At 69.2% G+C, this 12,109-nt stretch overlaps 1 protein-coding gene across 1 annotated transcript; it reads left to right on the top strand.

Annotated features, from left to right (window-relative positions):
- Nucleotides 1-985: 985 nt before the first annotated feature.
- WFDC3 (WAP four-disulfide core domain 3) lies at nucleotides 986-11,158 on the top strand. Its single transcript, XM_010569735.1, has 18 exons — nucleotides 986-1,298; nucleotides 1,444-1,584; nucleotides 1,737-1,880; nucleotides 2,681-2,839; nucleotides 3,142-3,285; nucleotides 4,774-4,884; nucleotides 6,438-6,587; nucleotides 6,899-7,042; nucleotides 7,339-7,488; nucleotides 7,943-8,044; nucleotides 8,680-8,823; nucleotides 8,967-9,113; nucleotides 9,304-9,453; nucleotides 9,547-9,693; nucleotides 9,779-9,898; nucleotides 10,005-10,142; nucleotides 10,464-10,598; nucleotides 11,148-11,158. The coding sequence occupies exons 1-18, from the start codon at nucleotides 986-988 to the stop codon at nucleotides 11,156-11,158; spliced, it is 2,550 nt and encodes an 849-aa protein (XP_010568037.1).
- The last annotated feature ends 951 nt before the right edge of the window (nucleotides 11,159-12,109 follow it).

Here is a 12,109-nt window from a genome sequence, read left to right as displayed (position 1 = left end):
GCCCCGGCATGCTGGCTCCTCTGCCTTTGCGCAGCCACGCTCAGAGCGGGGCCATCGAGGTGCAGCCATGTCCACGTCCCCTTGGATCGGAGCTGCTCTCTGCTCTGCAATGGCCAGGGACACTGCCAGTGTGTGCCATTACATGAGCATCACCCAAACCCTCTCCTGCCCCACACGATCCTGGCCCGGCAGTGGCACATCACCCATGGCAGAAGCCTGAAGGAGCTGTGGGCAGTGAAGCCCACAGACCCCTGCCCCATGCCTGCCCCTGCCCCCTCCCTCCCCTGCCTGCTCAGAGCTGGGCCCCACTCCTGCTCCTGCCTTGCTCTCCCTGGCACCTCCTACTCCTCGCAGGGCTCCTGGCACCCCGGCCCTCCTGCATCCACCCTGCTCCTGCTCCCAGTCCCCAAAAACCAGAGCAAGCAGTTCCACCTGGGGACTGGCACCCCCAGAGCCCCCGCCTTTGGCAGGGGACAGTACACAGCCCCGTGCCTGGTGCCGGTTCCCCCTCTCCCTGCGGTGTGGGCGCAAGCTGGTGCACCCCAGGTCAGTGCCACGGGTCTCCACAGCAGCTCTCCCCGCTCCGTGTGTGCTGGGAGGCGACCAGCGATGCTCACCAGGCAGGACCGGGTGGACATTGAAGACCGGGGACAGGATGCTGCTCCCCTGTGTCCCATCCCTGCTCGCCAGTGGGGAGTGCAGGCACTGGGGCTCTGGGAGCGCTGCCTGGCCCCCCGGCCCGGCTGCTCGCGGGTCACCGGTGACCTGGAAAGGCCGTGCTGTGGAGGATGCGTCAGCCACGGGCTGCGAGCCCAGCGCTGCCCCAGGAGTCTCCCCCGAGCTGGATTGTTCGTGCGCAGCGCTCCCACGGTCCCGATACAGTGCCGCCGTGGGAAGGAGCAGCTCGGTTCGGCCGGCCCCCACCCCAGCAGGGTTTAAATCCCAGCCAGTGGACCCAGCAGCACGGCTCCCCGACAGCAGCACGATGCCAGGCAAGCGCACCTTTCTCCTGGCACTCCTGGCACTGTTGGCGGAGCTGCCACCCACCCTGGCCCAGCAGCACCGTCCTGGGTACCGGAGCACTGCCCCCGCGGTCACCCCAGCACCACGCCGGGCCCCACGGAGACGCTGGCCCCCCGCCATCCTGCCTGTCCCCGGCAAAGCAGGCGAGTGCCCGGCGGGGGCAAGCGGAGCCCCACGCCCCCCCAGGCTGTACTGCCTCTCCGACCACAGCTGCCCCGGTGCCGAGAAGTGCTGCCAGAGCGGGCAGGTCAGGACCTGCCTCCTCCCCACCACAGGTACTGCCGGCTCCCCACAAGAGATACCAGCACCGGGACCGGGCGATGGGTGGGATGCGGGTGGGGGCCGGTGCCTGTGTCGGGTGCCTTTGGTGCGAACCCCGCTCCCTGGGCACGTGGCCGCATGGAGCATCTCCCTCTGCAGAGAGCCCCGGCTACTGCCCCCGCGTCGGCAGTGCCAGCGCGGCGAGGTGCGGGATGAGCTGCCACAACGACACCGCGTGCAGCCCCGGGGAGAAGTGCTGCACCCGCAGCTGCTGCGCCCGCTGCGTGCACGCCGAGCCAGGTAAGGCGGACTGGGTGTCCCCTTGCTGGGCTGAGGATGCCACAGGACAGCCCCCCCGGGTCCACAGCCCCCCGTCACTCTGTGAGAAAGCCACAGGCACTGTGGGGCCAGGGCGGCTGCACGCCGAGCCCCAAGCCTCCCCTCTTCTCCAGCCAAACCCGGCCTCTGCCCGCGGAAGCGCGCCCAGAGGAGCACCGCTGCCTGCCCCAACCGCTGTGCCGATGACCGGGACTGCCCCGGGGACCGCAAGTGCTGCTTCTCCGGCTGCGGGCTGGCCTGTGCCCCCCCGGACACAGGTACAGCCCCGCCATCCCTCCTCCTGGGGCTGGGTGCCCGCAGGCTCCACTCCCCCTGGGGCTGGGGCTCGCCAGACCCGCATCCCCCCTCCCAAGCGTGTGCTCCCCCATCACTGCCCCTGGCTGCCCCATGGCCCCCACAGCCAGCCCGCAGCCGCACTGGTGGTAGCACAGCTCTTCCTCCCCTGCGAAGCCCGGCGTGTGCCCTGCCATGCTGCTGGAGAAGCCCCAGCGGCCATGCCTGGCCGAGCGTGCAGCCGGTGGCAGCCGTCCAGGCCCCGGGCAGCATGTGCCACCGGCTGCGGCTCCCAGTGCCGCACACCCACCCTGGGCACAGCGCTGGCCATCGTGAGACCCTGGGCAGGAGCAGGCCCTCGGGGCGCTGCGGGAAGGGATCCCTGCGCCCAGCTCCTCCGTGATGGGTGGGCGATGGCCCTGGGTGGACACGGGGCTGCACCCCATCCTGCGCCCCCCTCCTGTATCCCCTTCCTGACACCCCCCTCCTGCAACCCATTCGGGCTGGGTGCTGGCGAGGAGTGCAGCCAGGGTTGTCCCTCACTGCTCCAGCTGCTGTCCCATACTGAGCTGTGCCTGGTCTCACTGGGTCAGACTGGTGTGGGTGTGAGGTGAGTGGCTGAGGGCAGCATGGGGCTCTGGGAGGGAGGATGGGGGGCAGGATGGGGACAGGATGGGGGGCAGGATGAGGGTAAGATGGGGGCAGGATGGAGGTCGAGGCTGTGCCAGGAGCGAGGCTGGGGGAAGCAGGATCCCGGCACAGCAGTGGTCCCCTTTGTCACCAGGGTCCCGCCGTGCCGCAGCCAAGCCCGGAGCGTGCCCCGTGGTGCTGCGGGGCTCCCTGGGACCCTGCCTGGAGCTCTGTGACACTGACGGCGATTGCCCCGGGGCCGCCAAGTGCTGCACCACCGGCTGCGGCCACGTCTGCAAACCGCCCACCGACGGTAAAGCCACCGGCGCCCTGTGGGGCTGAGACCCCCCGCATCCCCTCCCTGCCCTGTCCCAGGCTGAGCCCTCCAGGCCAGGGCCGGCACCCCCTTGGCTGTACCCACCCTCCCTTGGGGCTGCCCCTTGCCGTGACCCTCCGAGTGGGCAATGGGAGTACGGACACCCATCTGCTGTCCCCATGGGGCAGGAGCTGGGCGAGAGGCTCACCCCCTGCAGGCAGGGCAGCTCCCCCACCCCAGAGGGGTGCCCTGCCCACAAGAGGTGAGACCCTCACCCCCTTTCTCTTGGTGTGTGCCAGCATGGCCCGGGCTCTGTCCCCCCGTGGCTGATGGTGACCAGGCAGCTGAGTGCCTCCTCCTGTGCCTGCAGGACAAGGAATGCCCCCCCGGCCAGAAGTGCTGCCTGCGGGGCTGCGGCCGGGCGTGTGTGTCCCCGCTGCAGGGTAAGACCCCCCCCAGCCTGCCACCTCCTGGGTCCCAGCAGCCCGGGGGCACCGCACAGGTCTCACCACTGCAGCGGGTCCAGCCTGGAGGGGACTGAGGGGTGCCCAGGGTGGGGGCACGCCAGGGCTCCCCATCCCTCAGGGCGGGAGCACTCATCCTGCACTGACCACCTCATCTGTCTCTTCCAGGCACAGCCTAGCCCTGGCCGGGAAGGGCTGCACCAGGAGCTGCTCTTTCGGGGCCACTCCTCACCCCGCTGCCATCGCACCCCCGTGGGTGAGCAAAGAGGTCCTGCTGCCGGCAGTGCCTGCCACCCCCGTGCCCGTCCCTGCGCCAGACCCTCCACACCGCTGGCAAGATGGCACTGGCATTGCTCTGATGGGCCCTGGCCAGGGTCCCCGATGCCCCCAGTCCCTCCCAGCCATGTCACCAAGGGCTGCGCAGCCCCCGCACCGCGCCACGCCAGGCCAAGGCTGAATCCCTGTCAGCTCCAGCCGCTTCACAGCACTGAAACAGAATAAACCGGCACATGGCCGCTTTCTGCTCCGGATCGCCATCCCTGTGCTCTGCTGCAGGTTCCCGGGAAGCGCAGGCAGCTCTGGGCTGCGCACAGGCAGGGAGGTGCAGGCAGGCACCCAGCCCCTGCAGGCAGGCGCTGCCCTGGGGCAGGGAGACATTCCTGTTTCCATGCGGGTGCCCTCCAGCCCCGTGGTGACCATCCCACCAGGTCCGGGGGCTGCTCCAACGTCCCCTCAGCAGTCAGGGACTGGAGTGCAGAAACCAGTTCCCTCGGATTCCTTGCGTCGAGGAAGGGCTCATTTGCATCCCAAAGTGTGAAAACCTGGTTGGAAAAGCAGTCACGGGTCGGGGTAGATGAAGCACTGGGACAGGGAAGGGGGCAGGGAGCAGCACCCATGTGCCAGGGGACCACGGCAGGACCTGCTCGCTCCCTAGTCCCAGCCCAGCCCCATCACCGTGCTGGGACACCGAGCTGGCCCAGGACACCTCTCCCACCTCATGGTGCCGGATCCTGAGCAGCCCCATGCACGGAGGCTGCGCCTGGCTGAGCCAAGCCATGGCTGCGGGGACACACCATGGTGGCAGAGCCCCTTTGGCTGCTCCCGCTGCAGCACCGGGACCAAGCTGTGGGGTCTGTCCACGGCCCCCACCCCAGGGAGGCAAGGGGCAAGCAGGGCTGGAGGGAAACCCGGGCAGGGGGTCACAGCCAGCTGCGGCGGGGACGGGGCTGTGCACTGCAGGGGACAGCAGCTGCCCGACCCCAGCTGCCCTCCCCGGCCCCGTGGGTCGCCCTGACCCAAAAGCGCGGCTCGGCCGGAGATAAGCGGGATGGCTGGTGGGGCACCGGCGGGTTCTGGGAACTGCCCCTCCTCCTGCCCCTCCTGCTTGTGGCATGGCCAGCATGCCACGGCTGGCAGCCCCGGCTTCAGCTGCCTGGGCACCCCCGCCAGCCCCTGGCCCCGGCTCAGCTCCGGACACGCGCAACATCCCCGGCAGCACCATGAGGCCGGGGGTTTTCCTCCTCCTGGGGCTCCTCATCCTCAGGGCAGAGCCGGGCACTGCACCGGAGGAGAAAGGTGGTGAGTACCAGCAAGCAAAGCTGGCAGCTGCCAGGCACAGGTATCCTGGGGCCAGCTCCTTGCACCCCGGCCCCCCTGAGCCCCTGCCACATCCCCTCTGTCCCTGCCTGGCACATGCTGGTGGGCACCACATCCTGGCCAGCTGCAGTGCCTGCGCCGCAGCCCCACTGCCTCAGGGACCCCACTCCCACCCTGGGCTGCATGGGCACGTGTGCATATCCTGCACCCCCATGTGCATCCCCTGCACTCTGCGTGCACAGCAGCTGTCGGCACCCAGGGGCGCGGCAGGGACCCTCCCGGCCTCGCTGGGCAGCCCCACACCGACACTGGCAGACCTGGATTTGGGACATCTGTGCCCATGGACCCCAGCGCTTGGCCCAGCGCTGAGGAGGGGTCTCTGGGCAGAGCGGGGGCTGCGTGGCGAAGGCAGAAGCAAGGAGGGTGCTGGCAGGGGCTGGGCAGGGGGACAGGGCTGCACGGACCCCCACACCTGCGTCCCTGCAGTGTCTGGGCTCTGCTCCTCACACTGCCCATCCCTTCCCCACCCTTGCATGCGGCCCCCGACCACGGGGACAGACCCAAACCCCGGCAGAGGGGCCCTGGGCTGTGGGTGCCGCTTCCTGGGCACAGACCCCCAGTGCCCGGGCCCCCCTGCCGTGGGGGCGATGCCAGGGGCGGTTGTGCCCAGGTGCAGTACTGTTCTGCCGGCCGGCCCCAAGACAACGTCCGGGTTCCTTCTTTGTTTTAACCAAACAGCTGCTGTTTGGAGTGAAACCTCCCGGCAGCGTCTCTGTTTGCAGCCCAAACAGCGCAGCCCTGCCCGGAGCCGGCAAGGGGTGTTTGCAGAAACTGCTGCTCCCGCGGAATCTCCCTGCTTGTGGGCAGGAGTCAGGCACAGGTGCCAGCTGGAGCTCGCCCACGCCTGTGCCAAAGGCAGGGCTGTCCCGATTTTCCCAGTGTGGCCGAGATGAGCACAGGGTGCCAGGAGGAGGAGGAGGAAGAAGAGGAGGAGCAGGAGGCGCCAGCAGCGAGGAGCATGCCACTTGCAGTGAGGATGCACAGGGCAGCGGGATGCTCAGGGATGGATCCTGACCTCCAGCCAGTGCTGGCTCAGTGCTGGCTTCTCCCTGGCAGGGCCAGCAATGCTCTTTGTGGCGCTCGCTGCCTTGTGAGGGCACACACAGCCCCGTGCCGTGCCAGGCTGTGCCGTGCAGGTCTCAGTGTGGGGGTATGGCAGCCCCAGGGCCATGTTGCAGGGGAGTCTCCAGCCGCGCTCCAACCAGTCCCTCTCCTGTCACGGCAGCAGGGCTGCCTGCACCCCAGGGTCTGCCTGGCAGCCCCAGGCATTGCCATCAGCCAGGCACTGCCGTGCCAGTGCGTGTAAGCCAGGGCCCTGAGAGGCTGAGCTCCTGCCAAGATCTTGCCCCCCCAGGCTGCACTCCCCACTTCGGTCCCCTGACCCCTGCGGGGGGGACCCACGCCCTGCTCCCTGGGGACAGAAGACGAGGAGCTCTGCTGCCTGGTGCTGCCCTGACACCACCGTCCCACCGCAGGGGAGCCCCAGAAGCCGGGGAGGTGCCCGCGGGACTTCACGCGCTGCCTGCGCCTGGAGCCCCCCCTCTGCACCAACGACTCCAGCTGCCCTGGCTGGCACAAGTGCTGCCCCCAGGAGTGCCAGCTCCGCTGCACCCTCCCAGCAAAAGGTACGGCACCGCGGCATGGCCACCAGCACCACCTCTGTCCTGGGGCAGCCGGCACCCTTCTTCTCCATCCCTGTCCCCATCCTTGTGCTGTCTCCATTGCCACGGAGCAGCTCTTCGTGCGCTGCTGGCAGCCTCCTGCCCACGGCTCCCAAGGCCGGCATGGGGCATGTGGAGGGGTCCGGGACGGGGCATGTGGCAGGGTCCAGCCGGGGTCAGACAGAGGGGTCTGGCAGGGGCAGGTTTCCCGGCGCTGCCCCGGGATGCCGCTGGTGCAGCCTCACCTCTCAGCCCCACGCCACTCGGCGTTGCAGAGAAACCTGGCGCCTGCCCGGCGGCAGCCCCCGAGGGGGTCTTTTACCCCTGCTCCTTCCCCTGCCTGGAGGACAAGGACTGCCTGGGAGCGCAGAAGTGCTGCCCGCTGGGCTGTGGTCCTGCCTGCTTGGAGCCGGTGCAGGGTAAGGCCTCCGTGGGGGCCGGCTGGGAGCGCGGCAGAAGGAGAGCCCCAGCTCACCACGGCACGGCCGCAGAGCCCCTCCGTGCTGTAGACATTTGCCACCTCCCCGCCACCATGGGCTCCTGGGGTGGCCACATGCCGCTTCCCCTACACTGGCAGCTCCTGGCAGCTGGGACGCAGCTGCTGGGCATCGGGAGTGTGTGGACCACCCTCCTGGGTGAGGGACCCAGGAGCCCCGGGGCAGGCAGGGCAGCTGGTTGGGGATGCTGAAGCCTCACACTCGCTCTGCTCTGCCAGACCCACCCAAACCCGGGAAATGCCCCACGGCACAGCCGGGGATGGCAGGGCTGTGCTGGGAGCAGTGCCGAGGTGACAGCGACTGCCCCGACGCGCAGAAATGCTGCAACAGCAGCTGTGGCAGCCGGTGCCTGCCGGCAGCCCCAGCCGGTGAGACGGGACAGGACGGGCAGCATGGGCAGGGCCGTGGCTCAGGGACCAGGGGTGATGCCAGCCCATCAGAGGATGCCAGCCCTGCCCCAGCCACCCTGCAGCCACAGCACCAGCAGAGGTGCCGCCAGGACCAGGACTGTCCCCCATCCAAGGTGTGCTGTCACCAACGGTGCAGCCAGGAGTGCCACGCACACAGCCAAGGTGAGGTGGGTGGGAGCCGCCCCGGAGCTTCGACAGCTCTGCCCACCCCTGGTACCCGCGGCTGTGCCTCCGAGCAGTGCCAGGAGCCAAGGGGACGGGGACCCCGGTGAAGCAGGAGGGAAGGACTGTGGGGACCTGCACCCCGGCCGCCTCCGGGTTCCCAGTGCCGAGCTGCCCCACACCGCAGTTGGGACCCCTTGGCATGTGCAGGGCAGACGCTGCCCCAGCCCCACTGCTGCCTGCATTGCAGAGCGGCACCAGGGGAAGAGCTGCCGTGGAGATGGGGACTGCCTGCGCCCGGAGACATGCTGCCAGCACCGGTGCAGCCCTGAGTGCCGCACCGAGGCAGCAGGTGAGTGCCGCGGCTGGGGCAGGAGCCATGTGGTGCCACGCTGCCTCCTCAGCTGCTGTCCCAGTGAGGGCCAGGGCAGGAGGATGTGGAGCAGGGATGGGTGGGCGCCCAGGACTGACAGCGGGGATGGATGCATCCCGGTTCCTGTTGGCATCCCCGGCCCTACATGAAGCCACAAGCCAGCTGCCTCACAGGGGCCCCTACGGCCACGCCAGCCTGGCAGGAGGGCATGAGGTGCCGGAATGACGGAGACTGCAGCAGCAGGGAGACGTGCTGCGGTGGCCGGTGCGCAGAGTTGTGCAGCGCCAAGCACCAAGGTGGGACATAGGGGATGGCTGAATATGGCGAACAACGGGGGCAAGGGCAGCTCCTCTCTGCAGCCCCCATGCCCCACAGCAGAGGGGTCTGGTGCCAGCCTCATGGTTCCTGTGGGAGGAGATGCCGCAGCATTGCCACAGGGCAGAGCCGTGCTGCGGTGCCTGGTGCGCCCGGGGCCGTGGTGCCGAGGTGCCCGCAGTGCTGAGGGGGCTGCGGTGCCAAGGGGGCTTGCGTGCCCCACGGGGGCGTCAGGGCTGCGGTGTGGGTCTGTGCAGCCATCCTGGGGCACTGCAGCCACCCCGCACCATGCCCTGCAGGGAAGGCTGGCTTCTGCCCGGCCCGTGCCGGGCTGTTCCCCAGTTACGACTGCAGAGCCTGGTGCTGGCATGACGCCGAGTGCCCCGGCAAGGAGAAGTGCTGCCTGCACGGCTGTGACTATGCCTGCCTGCCCCCGTCCCGAGGTACGAGCCGCTCGGCCCCACGCCGGGCAGGGTAGGGGCAGGGAAGCAGCGGGCAGGGGTCCCCCCCCCAGCTCTGGGGGCTGCGGGTTTGGGTGAGGGAGACCCACTGTCGTCCCCCAGCCCTGCTGCCCCCTGCCCCCCAGAGAAACCAGGCATCTGCCCCCTGGCCGAGGAGGCACCAACCGCTGCAGCCCCGTGCGGCACCGCCTGCGCTGGGGACTGGCAGTGCCCGGGGGCCGAGAAGTGCTGCAGCAGCAGATGTGGCCACGTGTGCTCAGCCCCTGAACGAGGTGAGGAGGTAGTCACCAGAACAGCGGTGCCGCATGACACCAGGCATGCTGGCAAACCTCCTGCAGGGCAGGTTGTGGGACCGTGCTGCTGCAGGGCAGGCGCTCGGAAGCCCTGGGCTGCAGCCATCAGGGAGCCCCGAGGCAGCGCGGTGGGGGTTCTGCCCCTGCTGCCCCTTCCTGCCCCTCTCAGACAAACCCGGTGAGTGCCCGAAGGTGAAGCCGTGGCAGACGCTGGAGCCATGCGCGGAGGAGGACTCCTGCACCCACGACAGGGACTGTCCCCGGCAGGAGAAGTGCTGCTTCTCCGGCTGTGCCATGCGCTGCACCCGCCCTGCCCAAGGTGAGCGCGGGCAACCCGGCCACCGGCACAGGGCAGTGGCACACGAGCGGGGCTGGGACCCCACGTCTTCGCCCGGGTCCCCTTCTCCTACAGAGCACCCTGGGGAGTGCCCCCGGGCAGAGCCGTGCTGGGACCCGTGGCGCAGGCGCGGGAGCCAGTGCCTGGATGACAGTGTCTGCCGGCGAGAGGAGAAGTGCTGCGACACCGGCTGCGGCTGGGAGTGCCTGGCTGTGCCCAGAGGTAGCGGGAGCAGCCAGTCTAGGGGGAGGTGACCGCCAGCCCCCCGAGGGTGGCTGGGTGACAACGGGTCACCATGCCCCTGCAGAGAGCCAGGACAGGGACGGCAGCCCGTGCGTAGAGGAGTGCGAGGCCGACTCGCAGTGTCCCCAGGGACAGAGGTGCACCAGCACCGGCTGCGGCCACGTCTGCATGGACATCCCCGGAGGTGAGAGCCAGCCAGGCTCCCCGGGAACCATGCAGGGCCACCCCGAGGTGCCCCACGGTGGGGTGCCCTGAGCCGGGTGCCCCCCAGCCAGGTGCTTGCCTTGCAGGCAGAGTGGGAGTGTGCCCCATCCCCAGGGAGGCAGGGACGTGCCTGGACCTGTGCAGCTTCGACGAGGAGTGTCCCTGGGGCCACAAGTGCTGCAGCAATGGCTGCGGCCACGTCTGCATGCCAGCTTCTCTGCAAGGTCAGGCCCTTGCACTGAGGCATGCGTCCCCCCACCTGGCTGAGCCCAGCGGGGACAGAGCCCGGGGTCCCCTTGGCACCGACCCTGCAGGGGCATCCTGGCCCCCCCTCCCCAGCGAGGTCCCCGCACCATGACCACGCTGGAGCCCCGTGCTGGGGGCTGCTGAGGCAGCTGTGCCTGCGCATCCCGCACCCTCCCCGCTCCAGGGACACATTCTACCCCGCGTCCTTCTTTCTATGCATCCTCCTCTTTCCGTGCAAGTGATGAGCATCCACAGCCTCCACTCAGAGCCACCATGTCACTGTCCTCTCCTGCCTGCAGAGCGCGATGCCGCGGCTGTGCCGCAGCACGGTGCCGAGCCGTGCAGAGAGGAGTGCGAGGCTGACTCGCAGTGTCCCTGGGGACAGAGGTGCACCCACACTGGCTGTGGCCGTATCTGCATGGACAGCCCCAGAGGTGAGATGTGGCTTGGCCAGCCAAGACCCAGACATTGCCCCGGGAGCCATGGGGTGTCCCTCAGCCGGGTGCCCCACAGCAGGGTGCTTGCCTTGCAGGCAGAGAGGGAGCGTGCCCCATCCCCAGGGGCCGCGGGACATGCCTGGACCTGTGCTGCCTCGACGAGGAGTGTCCCTGGGGCCACAAGTGCTGCAGCAACGGCTGCGGCCATGTCTGCACACGGGTGCCTGGTGGTAAGGGGGCCCAGGGCTGCCGAGCCACGGCTGGCACCGGGGCTGGCACCGGGGCATGTGGGGTGCCAGCTAGACCTGTGTGAAGGGTACAGCCCTCAGCATGGTCCCAGCTTGGCAACACCACAGGGCCGGTTCCTGCTGCTGCCCCATTGCTCTGCTGCCAGCAGAGATGCACTTTCGGGGTGAGGGGACCCAAAGGGACATGGAGTAGGATGAAGCTCTCACCAGAGCTGGCCGTGCTCAGCTGCAACCGTGGCTGCTGGTCCCTCTCCCCCCACAGCCTCAGGGCTCGCTAAAAGCATGTCCTCCTTTTTAGATGCTGTGTGACAGGAGAGCAGCTCCTCTGCGGCAGGAAGATGCCTTCGTTAGGGAACACGGGGCGGTCACAGGCCCCAGCTGGCCTGTCCCTTCCCCACCACCTCCAGCAATAAAGCGTGTGCGTGGCTGCCTCCAGCTGCCTCCGAGTCTTGGCAGCGCTGGGCTGGCCCCACCAGGCCCTGGGATGGCCCCTCGTGCTCCTGGAGCAGCCCCAGCATCGTCCAGGGCTCGCCGGGGAAGGGATGGTCCCGCCAGGGCTGGGGCCAGGGGACTTAGCCCATGCCAGGTTTGGTGCCACGGGGCCAGCGAAGCGATGCAGACACAGACCCGGGCTGCGGGATGGGCACCACCCCGGGCATCCATCAAGGCAGGGGCCGTTCCTCCTCTGTTAGGTCGCTTTAGCTCCCAGCCAGGTCATGTCGGCAGCTTGAGGGCAGATCTGGGGCTGGGACCCCATCCAGAAGCAGCAGGAGCTGCAAGGTGGTGGCCGGGGCGAGACCTGGGGCTGCCATGCGGTGCGGCTGAATGCACCCATCACCCAGTCCCAGCAAGGGAAGGCGGCCCAGAGGGACGGGCGCTGCCTGCTCCTGCCCGCACGGGCAGGAAGGACAAGACCCAGACGTGCTCAGCCACGGACCCGTCCTTGTATTGAAGTGTCACAGCCCCAGGGGAGGGCTGGGCTCCTCCGGCCACACACCACGGTGCAGGAGGGGACAGCCGTGCTGCTGCGGGCACGTTTCCCTGCCCTCGGGCTGGCAAGCATCCACGGGTGAGCCACAGCCCCCAGCACGGCTGCCCTGGGCAGCGGTGCTCATCGCCGCCAGCCCAGCGGGGAATGGGTCCCTGCGGGGACGGGGACATGGCCACTGGCTGCAGCTTCCCCTGGGCAGGGGCCGTGCTGAGGCCACCGTGCTCCCTGGGCCGGCGCTATCGGGCACCTGGAACTGAGAGATGGGGGGT

This window comes from Haliaeetus leucocephalus, unplaced genomic scaffold (assembly GCF_000737465.1).
Source record: "Haliaeetus leucocephalus isolate CR32 unplaced genomic scaffold, Haliaeetus_leucocephalus-4.0 Scaffold273, whole genome shotgun sequence".
Lineage (NCBI taxonomy): Eukaryota > Metazoa > Chordata > Aves > Accipitriformes > Accipitridae > Haliaeetus > Haliaeetus leucocephalus.
The sequence above is the reverse complement of the archived record's forward strand: the minus strand, read 5'-3'. Positions and strand labels throughout refer to the sequence as shown.

What these genes read in the sequence shown, in the direction of transcription:
- WFDC3 (XM_010569735.1), top strand. Translation starts at nt 986, where the DNA reads ATGCCAGGCAAGCGCACCTTTCTCCTGGCACTCCTGGCACTGTTGGCG. An exon ending in CCTGCCGGCAGCCCCAGCCG is followed by an intron (nt 7,489 to 7,942) that starts GTGAGACGGGAC and finishes CCTGCATTGCAG; the next exon opens with AGCGGCACCAGGGGAAGAGC. An exon ending in CTGCCTGCCCCCGTCCCGAG is followed by an intron (nt 8,824 to 8,966) that starts GTACGAGCCGCT and finishes CCTGCCCCCCAG; the next exon opens with AGAAACCAGGCATCTGCCCC.